Source organism: Trichosurus vulpecula, chromosome 5 (assembly GCF_011100635.1).
Source record: "Trichosurus vulpecula isolate mTriVul1 chromosome 5, mTriVul1.pri, whole genome shotgun sequence".
Taxonomy (NCBI): Eukaryota; Metazoa; Chordata; class Mammalia; order Diprotodontia; family Phalangeridae; genus Trichosurus; species Trichosurus vulpecula.
Window position 1 is genome coordinate 260,270,899 of NC_050577.1, and position 24,739 is coordinate 260,295,637.

Sequence of the window (24,739 nt, forward strand, 5' to 3'; positions counted from 1 at the left end):
TTTGAGTTTTCTTGGCAAAGATACTGTACTGGTTTGCCATTACCCTCCCGAGCTTTTTTTAGAGATGAGGAAATGGAGGCAAATGGGGTGAAGTGAGTTGCCCAGGGTCACATAAAACTACTGAGTCTCTGAGGCCAAATTTGAGCTCAGGAAGATGCCTTCCTGACTTTAGGTCTGGCACTTTATCCACTGTGCCGCCTAGCTGCCTTTGTGCCACATAACTGTCTTTTAGTGATGAGGGTCCCATTAACCATGCAATCTATTCCACTTTTAAACAATTCTTTATATTAAGAATGGTTTCTTGCCTTTATATTTAGCTAAAATCTTGTGTTCCTTTAGCCACTTCTCTCAGTTTTGTCTTTATAAGTACATTTTAGTAAAATTTTAATATATAATTACAATGTTAATCCATCTTCCACATGATAATCCTTTAAATATTTTAAAACAACAATTATACCCCTCCCCAAGGCTTCTCTTCTCCAGGCTAATCACCCCCAGTTCCTTCAAAGGACCCTTGCACAGAATACTTTTGAATTCTCCCACCCTCTTGCTTACCCAAATCTGTGTATGTTCAAAGATGTTTGTTTGCATCCTAAAATGCATTGATAAGAATTAAAATAATACTTTAAATTTAATATGACAATGTGGAGTACCACAGAGTGTTCACAACTCTTATTCTAGACACTGTGTATAAATGAAAAGCACTTAAATAATTCAGAATTCATAAAATGTTAAGTTCTGGTCAGGATCTTAGAGTTTGTAAAGTCTAATCTCCTAATTTAACAAATGAGGGAAATGAAGCTTAGCAAAATAAAGTGATTTTCCCAGGCCCTTTACTGGTAGCAAGTTGCAGAGTTTCGATATGAATCTAACATCTTTCTACTCAAAATCCAATTCACTTTCCATTATATCAATCTGTCTCCATGCATTGCCTTTTTTTAAATTTTGTTTTTAGCTCCCTGGTCTTACCAGTGATTAATAATGAGATTTCAGTCCATGAAAATGCTCAGGGCTTTAGGGCTTTTATGCATGAACTCTTATTAAACCACCCCCATTCCATCCTTTTACAAAAGCAATAGTGCTCATACTTTTCTTTTCTAGGGACTCGCAAACTATACCTTTATTAGTGTTTTCTAAATTGTACTTTTTATTTTCAAAATTTTACTTTATTATGCATTATTTTTATTATTTTCTCTTTTAATAATTTTTAGATTATTGAGCATTTCTTTTATTTCTTTCCCATTTCCCCTCCCAACTTGGAAAAAAAATAAAGGGGAAAAAATCATTGTGATGCATGTGTAGTCAAGTGCAATGAATTCCAATTGGTCATAGTAACAAAAAAATGTGTGTTTTATTCTGTATTTTTAGTCCATCACTTCTCTGTCAGGCGATAAGTAACATTTCTCACCATTAGTCTGTTGTCAAAGTATATTATTAGGTCATCTCATATGACACTCACAAAAATTCTGTCCAGTAGGTTCTAAAGAATATTATCCCCATTTTGTAGACTCATATTTTGAGACTTTTTTTAAGTGAAACTCACAAATAAATCTGTACTGAGTATGGCATTTGTCTATTTTAAGTACCATGATGTCTTCCTAGTTCTTCAATCCTTCCCCCCAAAAAATATCTCTGGGCATGGCTTAGCAATGACAAGTCTAAATTATTTCAGTACCTAACACAGAATTTATAAATGTATGTGTATGTATGTATGTGCATATGTGTATATATACACATATATGTATATATGTGTGTTTGTGGAAGCTAGTTACTAGTTTCCCTTCTCATTTGGTTTAATTCTCAGTTAATCAATTTTCTTCTATACCTTGATATGAAGATCATTCTTTTTTTTGGGATTTAATTGTTTTATTTCATTTTAAGTCCAGAAAACTTTCAGAAACACACAAGTTTCAAACATTCCTTGCATTTGATTTTTGCAGGATAGCTCTGGTCAAAGGCCTCACAAGCCAGACGGAATATCCAGTGGAAAGGCCCATAGGCCAATTTGTTGACATTTTTCCTACCCTTTCATGGCTGGTGACCCTGAGAATGAGCTCCAAAGAATTTTTGGAAGCTGCTCTGAAAAGCATTAAGTGATATATAAACATAAAAGAGAATGTTAGGTTCATAAAACATCAAAACTGGAAGGGAGCTTAGACTCATGGAATGTAGAATGTTGGAGCTACGAGTTTATTAATGAGATTCAGAGGTTGGAATTGATTCATTCAGTCACCCCGCATATTAATGGCAGATCCAAGAATCAAACCAAGGTCCCTTGCCCCTGAGTACAAAGACTTTTTATGACTGGGGACATTTCACCAGGAAGACTGGAACATATTCATAAGAATACAAATTCCATCTCAAAGGCTATTTCTTCAGGTGCTAAGAAAAGGAACAGCTTAGGTCCCTCCTCTTCAGTGCCCAGTTGTTATAGCAGCATCCTTTGGGGAACAAAAGGGAAGTTGGATCATAGGCTCAGGTTTACAGCTCTATGGGCCTCCTGGAGCTTCCTGGAGGCAAGACAGAGTGGGTGGGGTTTGTTGTTTCTGCTCTATTTAAACAAGGACAAATTCCAGTATTTTGGCCATTTCAGATAACCAGCTCAGGTTCTACCATTCACATTGAGCACTTCTGGGCCAACCTTTTTTTCCAGGCTAGTTAGGTCCCAGGCCCAACTTGGCCCTATCAATCGAATGGAAGGTAGGTTAGATATCTTTCGATGCCTTCGTGTAGATCCTCTTTGTCCTTGAGGCAGGCCCCATTGTGTCTTTGAAGACAAAGTCCCAGAGAACTTGTACCCAGGAATGATGCTGGGGCAAGTTGTTATAATATTCAGGGGCAATTTTCCGCACCATGGGCAGATTGAAACCTGAGATGCTGGGAAAGTCATGGTGTTCCATGTGGTAGCCCGCATTAAAGGTAAACCAGTTGAGGGGCCCATAGTAGGAATATGTCTCATAGCCCTTCAAGTACATATAGTGTTCTGCAATGAAGTGACCGGTGAAGGGGTGTATTCCTGCACAGAGGAGGGTGCCTGCGATAAAGTACACAATTGGCTTCAGCCCCCAAAGCGTATAGATCACAAGGTTGACAGCAAGCTGGGTCAGTGCATTGTAGATCTCCATCTGCATGATAGGCAAGGGGTTTACAAAGAGTGGACGCAGGGCGAAAAACAGTGGTTGCAAGAAGAGCCAGAGGAGCTTCCTCATTGGGGTGCAGAAGAACCAGCACTCAAAGTCTGTGGGGATGTCCACATCTAGCTTGTCACCCCCCAGGTAGCGATGGTGATCAATGTGATACTTCTTGAAGGAAGCCGAGTATGGCAAACCAATGGGGAGGTTAGCAAAGACTGCAAACCAGCGGTTCCACTGAATACATTTGTTGCCAAAGGCCACGTTATGAGAGATGTCATGGATGGCCAGGGCCAAGGAGTGGTTCACACAGCCCCCAAAGGCATAGGCCCAGAAGAAGACCCATCGCCAAGACAAGTCTTTGACCAGGTAACAAGCGCAGAACTGGGTCAACACCATGCAGGACACAATCCATTTCAAGTGTGGATCTGGGCCCATTAGAGATTTGATGGCTGGATACTTGGCCAAGATCTCCTTGCGTCGCTGGGTGTGGGGCTGATCGGTGTAAACCCACTCGAAGTTTCCCAGGGTGATCCTGTTGCCCATGGCTGTTAGGAAAGGTGAGGATAAGCTAACTAGAGCGGTAGCCTGTGTTCCCTGGTTGGGTCGTGCTGGAACACCAACATCAATCTTTTTGGGAGAAAAAAAGAAAAAAAAATGAATAGATGCAAAATTCAATTCAATTCAAAAAAATATTTATTAATTGCCTATTAAGTACAAGACATTGATAAGCTCTGGTGGTGCAAAAACAAAAATGAAACAAAAAACCAGTGTCCAGAAGGAACTACCTCCTTGCCGTCTCTATGCCAAGCTACCTGATCTGTAGCTTTCATATCCATCAGAACTAAAGATCCTACCTGTGTTCTGATAGGACAGCTTTAACATTATTTTCCCTAGTTTTTGGGTCACCTCACCACTTAGCAGCTATTTCTCTAACACTCTTCCCCCACATTCCTACCCACACACATTCCATCCTCCACCACTCTTTGCTTTTCTACTCTGGTGCCAACACCATGGTTCCTGAGAAGGACATGTCAATCAATGACCTTATGGCTCCAATCATCATCCATTCTCATTTTCCTATGTAAAACACTTATTCTTGGATGCCATTCCTTTATATGCCTGTCTTTGTCTAACCAAATGCAAGTTACTTGGAGGAAGGAACTGTCTTGTTTTACTTTAATTAGTATCTCCAGAATTTGACACAATGCCTGGTACATAGTAAGCACTTATTTTAATACACATATACATATGTACATACATACATGCGTGCATGGACACATATGTATAAGAACACATTTTATTTGTTTATTCATGTATAGTGGCAATGTACATCTACACAGATATGTAAATGCAATTTTATTTCAACAGGGGGATGAAGGGAAGAGAGCACCAGATATCAGATTTCATTTTCTCTCATATAGTTGGAACTTACTTTCATCTGAATATTGAGTAGAACTGACAGTTCCTTGAGACATTGAAAAAATGTAGCAGATGCTATAACATAAATTGTTATTTCTCTGAAATGCTAAAATTCTAAAGATTTCTCAGGGTCTCTCACATTTTTAATTCAAAGAAAAAAATAAAAACTTAAAAATTTTTCACAATTGTATAGCTCAGAGCCCTGAGCTCTGGACTTATACATACCACATCAAGTCCCCCAAATATCATTATTTCTTTGGCTCAATTTCCCCACCTAGAGTTTACTCTGTAAAATTTCAGAGTTTTATCTTCTATATTGGAACACATGGATAGGGATAAAAGAGCTCACACATATTATGTACAAGTAACAAATGCTATTGTTCATCCTTTGATTTCAAAGAGAACTGATGACATTATAGGGTGATGTCTTGACTTGCCACAAATTGGATTTAAGTGATGCAAAGTTGCACAAGCCTCATTCTCTCTTCCAGATTCATTGTAGTCCAATGGCAAGAGAAAAGTCAGGACAACTGACCATGGCTCAGGATGCAGTGGATAACCATGGCAGCTTTGATGTCTGACAAAACTGTAAATACTCTACAGTGCCTGCTTCAGCTGCCTTTGTGGCCATTGGAACAAATTGTTATCATCTACCCATTCTACCACTGGAAGTCTTCACATGCTTGGAGTAGACATCCTCCCCTGACAGGTTTAAGGCTCGTTGGTTTCCCTCAATGGTTTTACCTAAATGTGTCCACTGCACATTTTACAATCTCTTGGAGCCAAGTTGTGTGAAAGGTTAACACCAAAGGTGGAGGAGCAGCCCAGAAAAGGGCTGGACAAGCCCTCTCACCAGAGGTGCTAACCCTCCTTGAATATTCCCATAACTTAAGAAGAAACCTATTCATTCATTACTTGGAGGACAACCTTTATTCCAGCACATATAAAATGCAGAAAATCCAAAGCACTCTCATAGGATCCCACAAACAATGAAGAAAATGCATAAAGGATTATAATCTCTCATAATTAACTAAAATATTAATCTCCCTCCGGTGGTTCCCATTATTCACAAAGGTCCTAAAGTACTTAACCTACTAGAACCTCATCATTATGAAATCTCATCATCTTGGGAGATCCAATGAGCCTTGGTACTCACTGTTTATCCACGCACTCTGCCCTTCCCTTTAGAGGATAGGGCAATGAACTATTCAACCTAAATTCAAGGAGATGAGACAGCAAAGACTTCTCAGACACTCACATATGACACGTATTCATAAGTAGTTCAATATCATAATGATTCTTGGGAAAAGGCTAGTCTTGGTTTGTTTTTATTACTCTCTTGCTGACTCCTGGCCTATCCTGGATATTTGTGCTTTATCTTTGTCTAACTGGTTGTTAATTATCATCCTATGGTAACTCTAGTAACGGTAGGTTCATTATTGTTGCCAACCAAAAGAATGTGTTTTCCATTGTAAGCAGTGTGTGTGTGTGTGTGTGTGTGTGTGTGTGTGTGTGTGTGTGTGAGAGAGAGAGAGAGAGAGAGAGAGAGAGAGAGAGAGAATGATAAAAGTAGCTTGTTGAATTTGGCCAACATGTAGCATCACAAATCCCAGAAGCTTCTAATGGATTCTTCATTTCCCCTGTGCTTTGTAAGAAAGAAACATTGATTATGGGCGATCCTATTATTATTATTAAGGAAATCCAACAATGAGTTCATTGATGATTCACTTTCAGGCACTAACTGCTTTGGGAACTGCACAGCATGATGTTAAATTCATTTCTCAGTCACTTGCACCAGCAGTATATTCAACTCTTTTATCATTTTAACATCGATCTCAAACTCACACGAATTCACTGTCATATCATGCAGCTTTGTTTTCAAAGCCTGTGTGCTATGGATATTAGAAGATGATACCTTCCTAAATTACTGAATGTCCCTTTGTGCAGATATGATATTATCCCGTCGCATTACTTGTCCTAAATGTATATTGTCTCCAGTTTTTGAGTGATGGGATACATAAGACGAATGGAAAAACTTTCTTTGTTCTAATCTCAAATTATGACCAGATCTTAACAAGAAGTTTTCTATCCCTTTCATTTTTAATATGCCCAAAGTTAGAATAATTACATAGATATTTATATATATTATATTATATCATATCACATCATATCATATCATATCACATCACATCATATATCATATTATATTAATGTCATTATGCTATGTTATGTTATGTTATGTTATGTTGTTACGTTACATTATGTTATGGTATGTTATATCATGTCATGTCAGTCCCATCACATCACATCACATCACATCACATCACATCACATCACATATCACATCATATTAATTATATTATATATTTCCATAATTTATATATTATATAGATTAGTTCAGGGTATGAAATGACTATCTTAACAATCAATCTTAAAGTCAGCTTTTCTAGTTCTTTATCTATTCCACAAATGAGTGCTCCTATAACTATTAAAATTCATTTAACCGCCATTCCCTTAAAAACAGCCCCCATTGGAAACAATATTATAAATATGCATGTTTTCTTTGTGCCACTGTTCTGATTTTGAGTCATAGTTAGCTGAACTTTTCAGCAAAGGTAGAAAAACTGTATTAAGAAGGTGTTATCAAACTCATGTAAAGAATGACAAACTGAGGTACTGGGACTAAATCGATAGCTTACTTCAAGCTGTTTAATGTCTGAAGTATGATTGCAGTCAATATGACTCAAATCTCATGCTTAATGTACCAAGGTTTCAATTTTACAGTCTTTGAAATGGGCCTTAATAATATTCATATACCTCTTAGTGTTGGTGAGAAGCTCAATGAAATAAGATATAAAGTATATTGGCAAACTTGAAGTTATATCATAAATGTCTGTTGTTGTTCTTGTTGTTCATTCATTAACACATCTTTTCCAATGGCTTACAGATAGAAATGGTCTTGAAGTAAGTCAGGATCCTGCTCTTATTCTTTTACATTTAAGGACCTCAGAACAATTGGAGCAACAGATAGAATAGCTACTTTATATAATTGAATAAAAGTATTAGTATATAAATATTTTTCTTTAAGCTCATTAAATCTTCCTTGGTATAATTCCAGTAGGGGATAGAACAACAGTGATGATATGTACCTTATCCTAATCCCACATATTCTTTTTTCCTTCTCAGCTGAGATAACAAACTCCTTTTCATGAATCCATGTTTGATGCTCTGTACCACCATGAAGAGTCACACTCAGTACAGGTGACTCCTCTCTTGGTGATTATTTTTTTCAGCTCTGTTTCTGTCCTTAATGCGTGTCTCTGCTCCTAGATGGATCTCTTATACTCCATTGTTTCAGCAGTTTGAGTGACATTGCTGATTGGAAGAAGAGCAAAGGGAGAAATTTTCTTCTCCAAATTCATTTGGTTACACTCAAATTGTTTCAGAATCCTAGGGGTAACCTTGTTGAAAGGAAGTACACTCCCCTTACTCATTAACCTGGCTCTAAATCTCCACCTCTGTGTTACTATTTACACAAACTCAACACACACGATTATGACACTTTAGATTTTAGCATTTTCTTAGCAACAAGTAAAAATAATATAATAATATCATGAGTACCCATATATTAATGTAAACTCATTATACAAAATCACAACTGACACATGATCCAAGTGACATTTTTGTTTTAACCCACTCAGTATCTGTGAGGAAGAGCAAGTATACAGTTAATTATAAAAACCTGCAAAGGAGTCACATGAGTGGGGAAAGCCTGTGTGCTTGGGTTAACTCATAACTTTGGAACTGTAACTTTGGTGTTCTTTTTCTATCTCAGGAACTGTCTATAAGTGTATTCCTTGATGAATGTATCTTCTGTGTTTAATATCTGTTTCCATTGGTAAGTTGAGTTGATCCGTTGTCTGCTTGCCTAATACAAACTGGGCAGGATGTCTCAGCCAAAGGTGTTGATCTCCTGAGTAATTTGTTTCTCTGCTCCCAATCCATCTGTTTAATTGGAAGTACTCAACAAAATCAACTGAAATCTTTATCATTTCCATCTTCAAACTTAGATGATATGCCGCTGAAATCTGTACTTTCACTTCTCTCTCTCTCTCTCTCTCTCTCTCTCTCTCTCTCTCTGTCTCTCTCTCCTCCCCATCTTATTGGGTTCATATCTATAATCAAATCAATTATAATTATCTCATAGCCATACAAAATTTCTGGTGCACATATCTCTTTAGTATACAACAGCTTGTTATATGGGGTGTTTAGGAAGGACTAGCACCTCTGGATAGAGGGCTTGCTGAACCTTTTTCAGGGCTGCTCATCTACCTTTGGTGTCTACCTTTTATCCAACTCTCACCTATGGCTCTAAGAAGCTCTAGCATGCACAGTGGCTACACCCTACAAAACCTTCTTGGCAAGTAGGTTAAACCAAGCTGAGGGTAACCAACAAGCCTCAAACAGGTCAATGACTGAGGAAGATATCTATGCCAGCCATGTGAACACTTCCCCTGGCAGAATGGGTAGATGAGAACAACTTGTTCTAACAGTCATGAAGGAGGCCGAAGCAGGCACATCACAGTGTTTAGAACTTGGTCAGACATGAAAGATACCATGATCATCCACTGGATCCCTGGGTCATTGCCAGTTGTCCTGACTTTTATCTTACTACTAGACTTCTCCTTGAAGTCATTGGTCCTCTTTGAAAGAAAGGACAAACAAGAACAATTTTCAAAAACAATCAACAGTGACAATTGCCTCAGAATTCTAAGCCAGACTCAACCTTTAGCCAATGTTTCTTAGGGAAACAAAACAAAACAAAACAAAACAAAACTTTCTCTTAAAAACTTCGAGCAAAGCAGACTTAAACCAACAACAGATTTTAAGGGGACAGTACGTGATACATGTAATTAAATAGCTTTTGTAGAAAAAAGTAATGCAAATAATATAAGAAGGAATGTCTTCAACTGGAAAAAAATAAGCTTTGCATCAAATATTTCTGATAAGGGTTTGCTATTTGAGTTATATAAATAACTAACAGAAACACTAGAGACCAATTCCACTCCCCAGTAATGTGAGCAAATTGTTTGCAAAAGAAGAATTGCAACTTATATACATATAAAAAGATTCTATGAATTGCCAATAGGAAAAATGAAAATAAATAATTGATTCCACTTGACATCCAGCAAATTGGAAAAATATGACAAAAATGTGGATAATAAATGATGGCGTATATATGAAAAGATGGGGGTCATGCTTTACCAGTGAATAATTTGCGAATTGTTCCATTCATTCTTGGAAATAAAAAATGGGATTATGTGAAGTGGCTAAAATGCCCATACCCTTTGGGACAGACATGTTTTATTAGGTACATAGGTACCTAGGTATTACTAGATACCAGGTACCCAAAGGAGGTCAATGATAAAAAGAAAAGTCCCATTTGGCAGAAAAATTCGTAGTAGTTCTATGTGTAGAAGCAAATAAATTAAAACAAGATAGATGTCCATTTACTTGGGAATGACTAAACAAGTTGTACTAAAGAATAATAAAATATGACTGCTATAAGAAATGGTGAAAGTAATTAGGTGGCTAAGTGATGGAGGGCCTAATTTGGAATTGAGATTTGTGTTCAAATCCTGCTTGATGACTTTAAGCAAAGGGTATTAGTAAGTATATATGGACATTTTCATGAACAAATGATCATGGGAAGATGTTTCTATAGTTTATTAAATATTTTATGTTTATTAAACTGAAATGGAAGCTCAGATCTAATTGTTTGATTAATATATATTAATATGCATATTTAATGCATTATATTAATATGCATAATTAATGATTAATTACTAGCTGTGTGATTCTGGAGAAGTCACAACTTCTTAGTGCATTATTTTCCTCATCTGTAAAATGGTGATGATAATAATTCAATCCACCCTACAAGGTTGTGAGCATAAAATGGGATAAAATATTTAAAGGGCTTTCTAAACCTTTAAATTTGTAGATTCTAGAAATTCTACACATGCTAGATGTTGTTGTCACATAGAGAGCAGTTTGGAAAGACTTGTCTGACCTGATTTAAAGAAAGTAACCAGAACTAGGAAAGCAGTATACTCAATAGAATTAGTAACACAAATAGAATGCACAGCAAAACCAAAATGACTAAAACTGAATGTTGTAAAATTACAAAGTTTAAGCTTGTGCCCAAAGAAAAAATATGAGAAGGAAGCTTCCCTCACTTGTTGGAAGGTGTCTTCTTTTATATAGTCTTACAAATTATGGGTATGGAGCACAACAGATAATTTAAGGTGATGGTTTTGTTTTTGGCCTGATGAATTGTTAATTTGATGAATCCTCCCTTCCCTTTAATTTTGTTGTAAAGGATGACAGAGAGGGAGTTGGGAAATGTTACTTTGGGAAATATAAGTAAAAGAGATAAATAAAAAGTACTTAAAAGAAAGATGGGATCAGGACTACATCTTAGATAGGGGTTAGTAAAGTTTTTTGCTACTAAAATGTCATTTTCAATAAACTCTTCTATAGAAACTAGATGAAGTTAATGTATCCTTTTCTAAAAAAAAATGAAATCCTGAAATGGTATTTTTACTATCTTCCTTGAAGAGTTTCTGATGGGACTAACAGTATAACTATAATTCTAGGGAGACTCTTAACTGTGATAGTTCAAGGTAGGCTAGAGGAAAAAAAAGAACTAGGAGAAATCATTTCATGAGACAACTGAGTTTAATCCATATCTTGCAAAGAAACATGAACAGAATTCTTGAGAAGAGAATTTAATTGGTATCCTTATGAATAGTAAGACTGGTTCTAGAATTCAGCAGTTTTGTGATGGTTAAAGATGAGTTTTCCTGTAGACAGTCTCATATCTGATACATTATGAATAATATTGTCTTTGTATTATTATTTTTCATAATGTAAATTATCAGTATGCCAAGTAATCTTGATGACTTTCAGCAAAGGGTATTAATAAATATATATGGACATTTTGATGAACAAATGATTATGGGAAGATGTTTCTATAGCTTATTAAATATTTTATATTTATTAAACTTAAATGGGAGCTCAGATCTAACTGATTCATAATGGGAAATGTCATAATTTTAACCAATGTATAAATATCTATACATATATTGTATTAGAATGAATAAGGAAATGATCCAGTAACACATAGGAAAAGGGAAAATCACTCTACCTAGGACATAAATAATGATGTTTAAAATTACTTCTTGCTACACTACTAACTCACATATGATGTGAATTGTAATAGCCAATTACGGATCACCTATGGACACACAGTTTCCTAGTTTTACAAAAGAGCTAGAATTTCATCCATCTTCTTTGATATAGCTGATCTTTATTCTGACCACATTCAAGTAAGAGGTTTTATATCTGATACAAGTTGGTTTTTCTTCGTATGATTTCTTTGAGTGTTTTCTACTCCCATGTCTTTGTTTTTCATACTTCTATGGTATAATTTTTGGTTAATGTTGAGGGTTTTTGTTTTGTTTTGCTTTGGGAGGGTGGGGGAGAGGTTTGCTGTATATTGTCTTTATTTCAGTTTGACCTTTTGGGTATCTCTTTCAATTTTTGATTAATGGTGCCAATAATATTTATATCTTTGTTTTCTAGATTATATTCCATACATTTCTTTTTCAGTGACTTTAATTAGGTAATGAATTACTCAAATATTCTACTGGACATACCGATGATATAGTAATTCCATTTTCCATTGCCTTTTCATGTGGATTCAATAATCTTCTCAAAATATTTCTGCCATAGTAATATTTGATTTCTGTCATTGGAAATATTTCTAGATAATTCCATTATTTTCCCTTCTATTATCTTTAACATAGCTATGACAACAGTATATACTATTGTATATAGATGTCAGTCAGTCACACCCTTTGACTCAGGGAGTCCACTACTACGCACCTACTCCAATGTCAGCTAATAAGATCACCTCATAAGAAAAGAGGGATAAAGAAGAGTCCAGTTTGTGAAGGACTTTTAATGGCAAACAAGGCATGTTATATTTATCCCGGAGGAAATAGGGAGCCATTCCACCGGAGTATAATGAGTGTGAAGTATATGTGTGACAAAGGATGTTATTTCATACTGTGTGGTAAAACAAAAAAAACAAAACTTAAATACCAGTTGTTATTGGAAAGAATGCTGTTTTAGAAGATTTAAATCCTGTCTGTGAGACTTAATTATCTGTTCAATTTTGGTCAAGACACCTAATCCCTTCAGGTCTCAGTTTCCTCATCGATTACAAAAGAAATTAGACACAATGAATTCTAATTTCATCCCAACTCTTAATCTATGATCTCATCAACATTAGATTTGTCAAATTGCTAATAACCTAAAGTCCTATACTACATTTTTTTAGCCGTTTTCAATTTAAGGTCACTGAACTGATTGTCAGATCTTCAACTGACTTAAGCAAAATTTACACTGAATACTTCTTGGTTCAATAACTTAGACAAGTGACAATGTTGTGTCTTACATAGAGGGTAGGTCTCAGAGAAGACCTCATTTCATGTCTTACCACAGTGACTTATTGGTTATATTACCCTGCACATGTTATTTAACCTCTTAATGCTTCAGGTAACTTTCTAAATTGCAAAACAGTTATAAATCAGAATTGGGAGAGTGTTTCCTCTTAAGTGGCTTCTTATACTAAGGATTAAATCATAAATCTGAACAAACAAGCAAAAAAATAATGTATGTGCACATCAATTCATGTATATGTTTCATAGCTCTAAAATTATGTGTATTATATATACATATAGTATAATTTAGAGTTATGAAAATCAATGAATCATTTTTGAAGAAATGAAAATAGTTTATTTCTCAGGGTTTCTAATAAAAAGAACCAAACTAAACCAGGAAAAAAATAGAATTTTATTGATGATTTTATAGCCCTTTTATATTCCAAGAAATGTCTGTGAAACATTTCTCTGAGTTGATAATTTCTTTGTAAACCTAGGAATATCTATTAATTCCAGTTGCTGAATTTATTAGCATAGTACTAAATATCTTAGCATATGAATAAGGGCATTTAAGGTGGTTTAAGTACCATTTTATAGAGCAAAAACTGTATACCAAATTGGATCTTTATTGCACTGTGTTTTAACAAGCTGCTAATTATCTTCCTAATGGTTTGTTAAAGTTTTACAATGCCCTATTTGCTCTGTGAGCTGGCATTAGAATGCCATGCAAAGAATAGGCTCTCTCATGCTTGAGGAAGAAAAAAAAAAAAGCCAAGGTCAAGCAAACTGCATTAAAAAAAAATCTGAGCCTGGCTTTGATCCAAACTTAAAAAAAAAATAACACCTTGTTCATGTTAATGTCCCTTTACTATTCCATTAGATTTACATGTCATCATTTATTCTAATTTGAACTAAGCCTAAAATAAAGGACAAATGTTAAATAAGCAAACATATGCAAACACACAATTTCATTTAGTGAAATCTGGAATGTGAAAGATACTTTCAGTCTCTGGACAGTGATTATAAAGAACACATATTCAGCACTGAATAGCCAGGCATTATGGATTGTATGGTTGTCTACCTACATTTTTAGATAGATAATCACATAAATAATGTGCATAAACAAACTTTCTAGATAAATCAATAAAATTCTTTGCCCATCTATCCCTTATCAGCTACCTGGTCTTTTCTAATGGTTAGAATTCCTTCTGTAACCAGAGGAATAGGAAGGAAGGAGAGAAGGAAGGAGAGAAAGAAGGAAGGAAGGAAGGAAGGAAGGAAGGAAGGAAGGAAGGAAGGAAGGAAGGAAGGAAGGAAAGAAGGAAAGAAGGAAGGAAGGGAGGGAGGGAGAGAGGGAGGAAGGAAGGAAGGAAGAAAGGCTTAAAGGGAGAGAGGGAGGGAGGGTAGAAGGCCTGGAGACCCAGGGATGTCAAGTACTTTGCCAAGGTCAGAAAGGTAGTTAATTAATATACTTGATGCCCCTTCCCTCCTTTCTATTTTTTTTTAATCCTATCCTTCCTTTAAGCTCTACCCTTGCCAATCTATTCCAATTCTATATCTCCCAAGAAAAATTCAGAAATCTCACCTGAGTTCCCATAACATTATAGTGCTCATTTTACCTTAAGAATGTATTCACTATCTTGCATTTTTATTTATATGCCTGTCTCTCAACCCAATATTGTAAAACCCTCAGCTACAGAGTCTATCCTTTTGTATCACCACTGCATAGAATATTTCCAGTACACAGTAGATGTCCATAAATCACTGTTGATCATAATTCTTTATAAAATATTATTTGTATATTTCATCAGACTTCGAGGTGATCCTACATTTTTGAAACACAAACTTTGACAGCATTATATCATTCTGAAAAGTATCACTGGATCATAATATTTGGAAATATACCTTGTCCAACCTGTTTTTTTAAGATAAGGAAACTGAGGCCCTGAAGGTTAAGTGGCTTCACCAAAGTCACACAGTTCAGTAGCAAGGATGGGTTTGAGGCTCATCACCAACATGTCAGTGACAAATTGGCCATAGAAATCCATGAAACATCCAAAAATGCAAAATGATTGCTATGGCCATGAAATCCCTTTTCACTTGTCACTGTCTGCAACAGTTAAAGAAAAGGAGATTGATATTGAGAATCAAAGAGTTTTTCTTCTCCGGGAAAATAATTTAACTCTTCATATTCCAAATCAAAGTTATTGCTTCAATGACCAATGAATTGTAGAACTGAAACATATCCATATGTACATTTTCAATTTATGTTAAATTAGAAGAATAAGCATGAGTATATTGGTAAATATTTAACAATCAGCTTTGCAGGGAGAAAAAAAGTGCAAACATGATGTCTTTAAGTGTAAAATGCATTATTACTATTTTTCTTAATCATTTCTTTGTATCTAGACAATTCATAAAAGTCATCTTGATTTGTAGAGTTTTCCACTTTCCTGGGAGTAAACATTCACATTAAAAAATTTAACAATAGGAGAGGATTCTGGGGAGATGGCAGAGTAGATCAGAAAATTCCAAGCTCTCAAGATTTTTTTCCACAAAAGAGTTAAAATAGCACCTTAGGGCAAACAAAGTGTGGGTGGAGACAAAGAAAAATAGGGGCACAACCCAGGTTTTCCTTAGAGAGTTTGAGAAGATCTGTAGAAAAACCCCAGGACTAGGTTTGGTCCTCACGACGAGTAAACACCTCCAGGCTAGGTTCCCTTTTAACAACAAGCTGGGAAGTCATTTAAACAAGTAGCAGCAAGCCCTGGGGTTAGTTGGTCAGAGAGGCTGCCTTGGCCCCAGTCACTGGAATTTTTACCACAGGATAGTGAGAGAAGTTGTGCGTTTGAGCCCAGGAAGACTGCGGGAACCTCTGCCGAAGAGGAACGCCAGACTCAGCTGTGTTGGGAGGAGTGGTGGGGGCGTGAAGGAATCAGGACATGCCCGGGGAGTGCAGAAGCAGTGGGGTAGAATACCTCTGGCTGTGGGCACTTACAGAACGTTGGAGTTTTGGCTTTGATTCCAAGCTAGAGGAGGGAACTAAAGATCTGGGGCAAGAGGCACTACTTCCCATGTTCCAGGGCTAGAGGTGAACACAAAAATCAAGTTATTACTACAAAAAAAAAAAAACACACAGGCAAAGGAGAAAGAATTCAACCATAGAAACCTGTTAGGGGAATAGAGATGATCGGGGTTCTTCTTCAGAGTAGGATACCGAAGTAAAGAAATCCGCAAAGAGTAATTTTAAAGGGTCACTTGCCCCAAAATAATTTATAGAACATCTTTAAAAAGACTTTAAAAATCAAATGAGAGATGGAGGAAAAACTAAAAAACTAAATAAATTAATAAAAAATAATCGCAGAAAAACAAGAAGGTTATGAAAGAAAAATCAACCAATTAGAAAAGGAGATGCAGAATGTCAAGGAGGAAAATGACACATTGAAAATTAGAATTGGGCAAAGTGAAGCCAGTGAAATTATAAGAGATCAAGAAATAGTTAAACAAAATATGAATAATGAAAAAAATAGAAGACAAAGTGAAACATCTTATGAGAAAAACAACAGATTTGGAGAATAGGTCAAGAAGAGAAAATATAAAAATAATTGGAGTAACTGAAAGTCATGATCAAAAAAAGAATCTTGATACAATAATACAAGAAATAATTAAAGAAAATTGCCCTGAAGCATTAGAACAAGGCAGGGAAGTAGAAATAGAAAAAATCATCACACAACACCTAAAAGAGATCCTATGAGAAAAACTCATAGGAATATTATAGTCAAATTCCAGAACCCACAGCTCAAGGATAAAATATTAAAACCATCAAGATTAAAACAATTTAAATATGATGGTGCCACAATTAGAATTACACAAGACCTAGCAGCAGAGACATGAAAGGACTGCAAGTCTTGGAACACAATATATTGAAGAGCAAAAGACCTGGGGCTCTGGCCAAAGATATACCTTTCAAATTTCAGTATTATCTTGAATGTAGAAAAAATGGACATTTGCCAAACCCTCAGACTTTCAAGACTTTGTTAAAAAAAAGTCCTCAACTTAATAGAAGATTCGACATACAAGAACCAAGAGAAATATAAGGTACAAAGACTGACTATAAGGGATTCATAAGAACAAATTGCTTACCTTTTATATAACATAAAATGTAAAATGTATGTCTAACATTCTTATTAATAATTGTTGAGCTCATAAGAAAGAGGGGTATAAACCTGACTCTTATGTGAGTTTGAAAAGTATTTAGAAACAACTAAAACAGTAACTATGCTGTACAAAAGAGGGGCAAGAAGAAGAAAGGATACAGAGGAGTTATATGGGCATGAGAGTTGGTAGTTCTGGTAACCTGCTTTCATCAGGAATGGGTTTAAGAGGGAAGAGTAGAATATATATATATATATATATATATATATATATATATATATATATATATACATGAGTATAAAAGTCTTCTAAATTTAGAAGAAATAAAATGGTAGGGGTATAGTGAGGGGGAAGAGGACAAGGGAGGGATTTTTAGAGGAGAGAATGAGGGAATAGGTAAAGGGAGTTTAGATTAATGGGAATGGGGGGATAGGGGTGGAATGCTTAGGGGGGGAAGGCAAGTAATAGGAGGGCAGGGTGGTTGGTAGAGGATGGGGTTAGGCAAGTAATAGGGAGGTGATGTAGCAGGTAGAAGTAAAGTAGAGGAGGCAGGAAGGATAGGAAACAAAAGATATGTACAAACATAAAAAACAAAGATCAGGAGTAGATTATGTTTGGGAAAGTATATGTTTATATACACATGCATATATGTATAAGCATATCTATATATATATATCTGTATATGTATATATATATATATATGTATCAAGAAATATCTAAATTATATTGTAGTCTTCTGGGGGGAGGGGGAGGAAAAAAAAAGAACGAAGTTAAAAAGTGCACAGCAGAGACCAAAAGAAAACACAAGAAAGCAAAGAAAAGATGGTCGATTCTCAACACAAGGTGTATTATTTACCCCACAGACTTTGTTGAAATGAAAATTTATTGTTACATATTTTGAATCCTCTCCTATGTTCTCCTATGCCCATGGCATACTTTTTTTTTCTTTCTTACCTTATATTTAAGTTTCAATATTTAAGTTTATGATATGTTTTTATTTCTTTTCTCTATTTTGTATTGTGTTCTGGTAAAATAAAAAAGAACTGTTTTAAAAAAATTTAACAATAGGTTCTTATGAGCTATTTTGATCTGACTCCAACTCACTCTATGAAGGATATCTCACATATTCTCCCTGAGAGGTAAATAAAAGTATAGGCTACAACAAATAAATAAATAGATAGACAGATAAATAAATAAATAAACAACAATAATAAGTGCTTAACTATATGGGATGTTGGTCATCCAAAAATCTCACACATCCTCTTCTCCACTCACCTCTTCTACTACAATTCATTGTTTTAGTTCAGAACCTCATTTCCTCTGGTTTTAATGTTGCAATAGCTTCTTTCTTCTACACTCATCCATTTGTAATCTGTCATCAACACAAGTGCCAAAATAATATTCCTAAAGCACAGGTTTGACCATATCACTCCCCTGCTCAAGAATCTTCAGTGTCTCAATCTTGCCCCTTGAACAAAATGTAAATGCCTCTATTTGGTATTTAAAATCATGTACAATATGTATCTAAACTATCTTTTAGGCTTATATAAATTATTTCTTTTCATGTGCCTTACATTCCAGCCAAATTAACCATGTGCTGTTCCCCAAACATGTGCTTTGCATAGTCTATTCCCTATTCCTGGATTGTCCTTTCTCCTCACCTTTGCTTTTTTATATTAATTAACTTGCTTTAAGACTTATTTTATAAGTCACTTCCTATGGGAAGCTTTCCCCGATATCCTAATGATTCGTTCTTAATTATCTTGTATTTTCTTATCTCTGTAGCACTCAGGGAATACAGTGTGAGGTGTCTGACCCAGTTCAGTAGTAGGATGGATGAAGTGTTGCCAGTTAAACCTTCATCCAATCTGCTATGTGCATCAGTTTGTCCCTAGAAAGCATCTAGGGTAGTCTGAGGCTCCCTCTGACTCTCAGAGAGCTGCTTGCCTCTTTCCCTTTAGCTCTACCATTTATAGGATATATCATTTACCTCCATAGCCTAGGATTTTTCAGTTGGTTCATTTGTTCAATTAACTCGACTACAATTCTCACAAACTTGCAAAACACCTTTCCTTCTTTATATTACTGCCTGACTGTGCATTTGACGATTTATAAAATGCATCACATAAAATGTTAATCAACATGGTAAGAATTGATGAAGTAAAATACAAACAAAAACTAATATATGCAGGACAGATATCATCTCAGACATCATGACTCTCCTCAGACCAGACAGTGACCCCCTTATGTATCATGCAAACAAACAAAATCTAGAAGCTCAACTGCATTCCCACTGATTCTTATAATAAACTAACAAGGCATCAATCTAAGGTTTTTCTGCTGGGGGCAAGATACCCCAAGGCTCGGTATCACATCTGCAAGAGTAACTCCACTTGTGAGTATTTTTAGAGACTAAGAAACACAGAGTTTCAGAAATTGGCTGGATGTCAATAGCCCTCTAGTCTAACCCATTATCTGTACAGACTCTCCTCCAGAATAAATACCATAATCATACAACTTTTGCTAAAATACATTAAATGAGGAAGACCCCCCCTCCTTGAGGCCATCTTTCCCACTTTGAGGTTCTAACGATTCTTAGGGAATTGTTTCTTACAGCTTGGCAGCCAAACAGCACAGAGCATAGAGCACTAAGCCTGGAATCAGGAAGATCTCAGTTTAAAACCAACCTCATACACTTACTAGGTGTGTAATCCTGGGCAAGCCACTTAACTTTTTCCTCCCAAAGTTTCTTTGACTATAAGAAGAGAATAATAATATTGTTTACTTCCCAGGGTTGTTGCAAGGATCAAGTAAAATAATTTGAGATAATAAGATAGTTGTAAAGTGATTAACACAGCATCTTCCACAAAGCAATCATTTGATAAATACTTATTTCCTCTGCCTCCTTCCTTAGATAACACCTAAATTTGCCTTTTTTCCACTTCCTCCTATTGCTGTTACTTCTGCTTTCTATTACCAATCATGTCAGACCTAATTTCTCCTTCACATGATATCTCTTCAAATACTTGATGACAGCTATCATGCCCATCCCTCCAGCAAGACTTCAATATCACTAGTTCCTTCATATGCCATGAGCTAAAGACCCTCCAAATTGCTTTCCTTTGGGAGCTCTCCAGTGTGTCCATAGGGCAGAGTTCAATGAAGCAATCACCTATCTATTCCTGGATGTTATGTCTTTCTTGATGAAATGTAATACTGCATTTACTTCTTTGGATAAATCACATCATTCATGAGATCAAAGATTTATTGTTAGAAGAAACTTTAGAAGCAAGGGTGTGTTGAGCCAGTTCCAATCAGCTTATAAGAATCAACTGTTAAATTTTCAGTGTGAGCCTTTGCACCTTGGAAACTGGCAAATGCTAAAATCAGAGCTTGATTTATTATTTTCTTCATTGTCTATATTTGATTAAGCGATGTTGGAAATGATAATAATGTAGATTAAACTTAAATGGGTGTCCTAAGTACATATTTTTCCAAATATAAGAGCTAGTCGTCAGAAATTTACCATCACACCCCAACTTAAAAGTCAAACTTTCTTATTCTATTTGAGAACTGAAGCTATGACAGGTGAAATGAATTTCTTAAGCTGGCACAAAATAGTAACCAAACTGGGATTTGAAGTCAATTCCTAACTCCAAAGGCAGGCAACTTTTAGCTATATGACATTGCTTTCCTAATGACTTATGAATAATTTAATTCAATCATCCTCATTTTTTATCTTAAAAATCTAAGGCCTAAAGTATCAGAGCAACTTTCTTGAAGTCCCACAGAATTGTAAATACAAAGGTAGGATTTGAACAGAAGTCCTCTGAAACCAAATAAAAAACTTTTTCTGCTCCTTTGGGATGAGTGTAGTACTTAATCCCTTAACAAGCTATAGAAAACTGGTCAGAACTTTTGATTTTAGCTGACACAAAGGTGTCCAGGAAAACTGGCAAGTGGCTGTAATGTCTCCTGTTTGTTTGTTTTAGTCAATTATGTTTAGTGACTTGACAGGGTCTTACAGCTAGCAAGTGTCGGAGGTCATATTTGAACTCAGGTCATCCTGACTTCTGGCTTAGTGCCCTATTAACAGTGCCACCTAGCTGCCCATGCCCCTTGTATCTTGAGAAGACTGTAGTCTGATCAACCAGATTCAACTGATGATCACCATTGCCCACGTCCAAAATTAATTTCTATATTTCCTTCTGGGAGCCTAAAGTAGGGGTTGGCAAACTATGACACACATGTCAAATCCAGCTGACTGCTTTTGTACCAGCTATAAGCTCTGAATGATTTCCCTATTTTTAAAACATACAATAACATTTTTTTTAAGAAATGTGAAAACTATTAGCTCACTTGCAAAACAAAACAAAACAAAAACAGATGGCTAGTTGGTTTGCTTCATTGGGGGCCATAGTTTTCTGGCCCCATTCTAGAGAAACTAGCTGAAGTGCAATAAAGTTCCAAACAGTAATAGATCAACAGACAGACAGACAGACAGACAGTAATCTAAAGAGTAAGAAGTAGGGCCTCTGGTTGGGATTTGGGGGCGGAGCCAAGAAGGCAGCTGGAAAGCAGGGACCAGATTGAGCTCCCTGCAGAGTCCCTCCAAAAACCTATCAAAATATCTCTGAACCAATTTTAGAATGGCAGAACCCACAAAACAGCAGAGGGAAGCAGGGCTCCAGCCCAGGACAGCCTGGATGGTCTCTGGGTGAGGTCTATCCCACACGGTGCTGGGAGCTGGGAGCTGGGAACGGAGTGGAGCAGAGCCCAGCCTGAGCGGCGTAGACCAAAGAGAACAGGAGCAGGGCGGAGGGGGCCCTAGCGCCCTGAATCAGTGATCTGCGGCAGTTACCAGACTCCTCAACCCACAAACACCAAAGACTGCAGAGAAGGTTAGTGGGAAAAGCTATGGGAGTGGAAGGAGTTCGCGGTTCAGCTTCCAGCCCTGGGGGCAGCGGAGGTGGGGCAGCTACAGTTGCTGCTGCTTCTGGCCCCAGGCCCACCTGGTGGGAGGAATTAAGTGGCGGATCAGAGCAGGAGTGCACAGCCTGCTGAAGATCTAAGCCCAGTCTGGGCTGGGGGTTCTTGGGGAAGGAGTAGTGCTGGTGTAACAGAGCTGGCACCTCCCCCCCAAACGTGGAACATAGAACTCGTTAGTCTACAAGCAGTCATACCCCACTGAAAAACTCAAGGGTCAAGTTAGTTGGCTGGGAATATGGCCAGGCAGCAAAAGCACACCCAGATTCAATCTCAGACTTTGGATTCTTTCTTTGGCGACAAAGAAGACCAAAACATACAGCCTAAAGAAGACAACAAAGTCATAGAGCCTACAACAAAAGCCTCCAAGAAAAACAGGAACTGGTCCCAGGCCATGGAAGAGCTCAAAAAGGATTTGGAAAAGCAAGTTAGAGAAGTAGAGGAAAAATTGTGAAGAAAAATGAGAAGGATGCGAGAAAACGATGAAAAACAAGTCAAAGACTTGCTAAAGGAGACCCAAAAAAATACTGAAAAGTACACTGAAGAAAACCACACCTCAAAAAACAGACTAACTCAAATGGCAAAAGAGCTCCAAAAAGCCAATGAGGAGAAGAATGCCCTGAAAGGCAGAATTAGCCAAATGAAAAAGGAGGTCCAAAAGACCACTGAAGAAAATACTACTTTAAAAATTAGATTGGAGCAAGTGGAAGCTAGTGACTTCATGAGAAATCAGGATACTATAAAACAGAACCAAAGGAATTAAAAAATGGAAGACAATGTGAAATATCTCATTGGAAAAACCACTGACCTGGAAAATAGATCCAGGAGAGATAATTTAAAAATTATTGGACTACCTGAAAGCCATGATCAAAAAAAGAGCCTAGATATCATCTTTCAAGAAATTATCAAGGAGAACTGCCCTGACATTCTAGAGCAACAGGGCAAAATAGAAATTGAAAGAATCCATCGATCACCTCCTCAAATAGATCCCAACAAGAAATCTCCTAGGAATATTGTTGCCAAATTCCAGAGCTCCCAGATCAAGGAGAAAATACTGCAAGCAGCCAGAAAGAAACAATTTGAGTATTGTGGAAACCCAATCAGAATAACCCAAGATCTGGCAGCTTCTATATTAAGAGATCGAAGGGCTTGGAATATGATATTCCGGAGGTCAATGGAGCTAGGATTAAAACCTAGAGTCACCTACCCAGCAAAACTGAGTATCATGCTCCAAGGCAAAATATGGATTTTCAATAAAATAGAGGACTGTCAAGCTGTCTCAGTGAAAAGACCAGAACTGAATAGAAAATTTGACTTTCAAACACAAGAATCAAAAGAAGCTGAAAAGGTAATCAAGAAACAGAAATTGCAAGGGACTTACTAAAGGTGAACTGTTTTGTTTACATTCCTACATGGAAAGATGACATGTATGATTCATGAGACCTCAGTATTAGTGTAGCTGAAGGGAATATGCATATATATATGTTTATGTATATAAATATAAGTGAATGTGTATTATGTATATATGTGTATATGTGTATATATGTGTATATATATACATATATATATATATATATATATATATATATATATATATATATATATATATATATATATATATATATATATATAAGAAAGAGAGCAGACACAGGGTGAGTTGAAGATGAAGGGAAGATATCTAAAAGAAATAAAATCAAACTAAGGGATGAGAGAGCAACATACTAAGAGAGGGAGATAGGGAGAGATAGAATGGGGCGGATTATCTCGCATAAAGGTGGCAAGAGGAAGCAGTTCTGTGGGAGGAGGGGAGAGGGCAGGTGAGGGGGGAATGAGTGAACCTTGCTCTCCTCAGATTTGGCCTGAGGGGGAATACCATATGTACTCAGTTGGGTATCTTACCCCACAGGAAAGAAGAGGGAGGAAGATAAAAAAAAAATAAAAGGCGGGGGGATGTTGGAGGGGAGGGCAGATGGGGGTGGAGGTAATCAAAACAAACACTATGGAAAGGGGACAGGGTCAAGGGAGAAAATTCAATAAAGCAGGATGGGTTGGGAAGGAGCAAAATGTAGTTAACCTTTCACACCATGAGTATTGTAGAAGGGTTATACCTAATAATACATGTGTGGCCTAGATTGAATTGCTCCGCTTCTTAGGGAGGGTGGGTGGGAAGGGAAGAGGGAAGAGAATTTGAAACTCAAAGTTTTAAAATCAGATGTTCAAAAACAAAAAAAGTTTTTGTATGCAACTAAAAAATAAGATACACAGGCAATGGGGCGTAGAAATTTATCTTGCCCTACAAGAAAGGAAGGGAAAAGGGGATGAGAGGGGAGGGGGGTGATAGAGGGGAGGGCTGACTGGGAACAGGGCAACCAGAATATATGCCATCTTGGAGTGGGGGGAAAAAAAAAAAGTTTTTGCACGCAACTAGAAAATAAGATATACAGGCATTGGGGCGTAGAAATTTATCTTGCCCTACAAGAAATGAAGGGAAAAGGGGATGAGAGGGGAGGGGGGTGATAGAGGGGAGGACTGACTGGG

General features: G+C 36.7%; 1 protein-coding gene across 3 annotated transcripts in view; it reads right to left on the bottom strand.

Moving 5' to 3' along the window:
* Positions 1-1,326: 1,326 nt before the first annotated feature.
* The window catches only part of LOC118850605 (sphingolipid delta(4)-desaturase/C4-monooxygenase DES2-like), a 28,694-nt gene continuing 5,281 nt past the window's right edge, over positions 1,327-24,739 (bottom strand). For 2 of the 3 annotated variants that reach the window (XM_036760143.1, XM_036760145.1), the window contains exon 2: positions 1,327-3,761. In XM_036760143.1, coding sequence (XP_036616038.1) covers positions 2,706-3,677 — 972 coding nt within the window. In that variant the 5' untranslated portion in view covers positions 3,678-3,761 and the 3' untranslated portion in view covers positions 1,327-2,705. Of the gene's footprint in view, positions 3,762-10,400; positions 10,422-24,739 lie in introns of those variants that run through there. The other variant, XM_036760144.1, reaches the window with a different exon arrangement.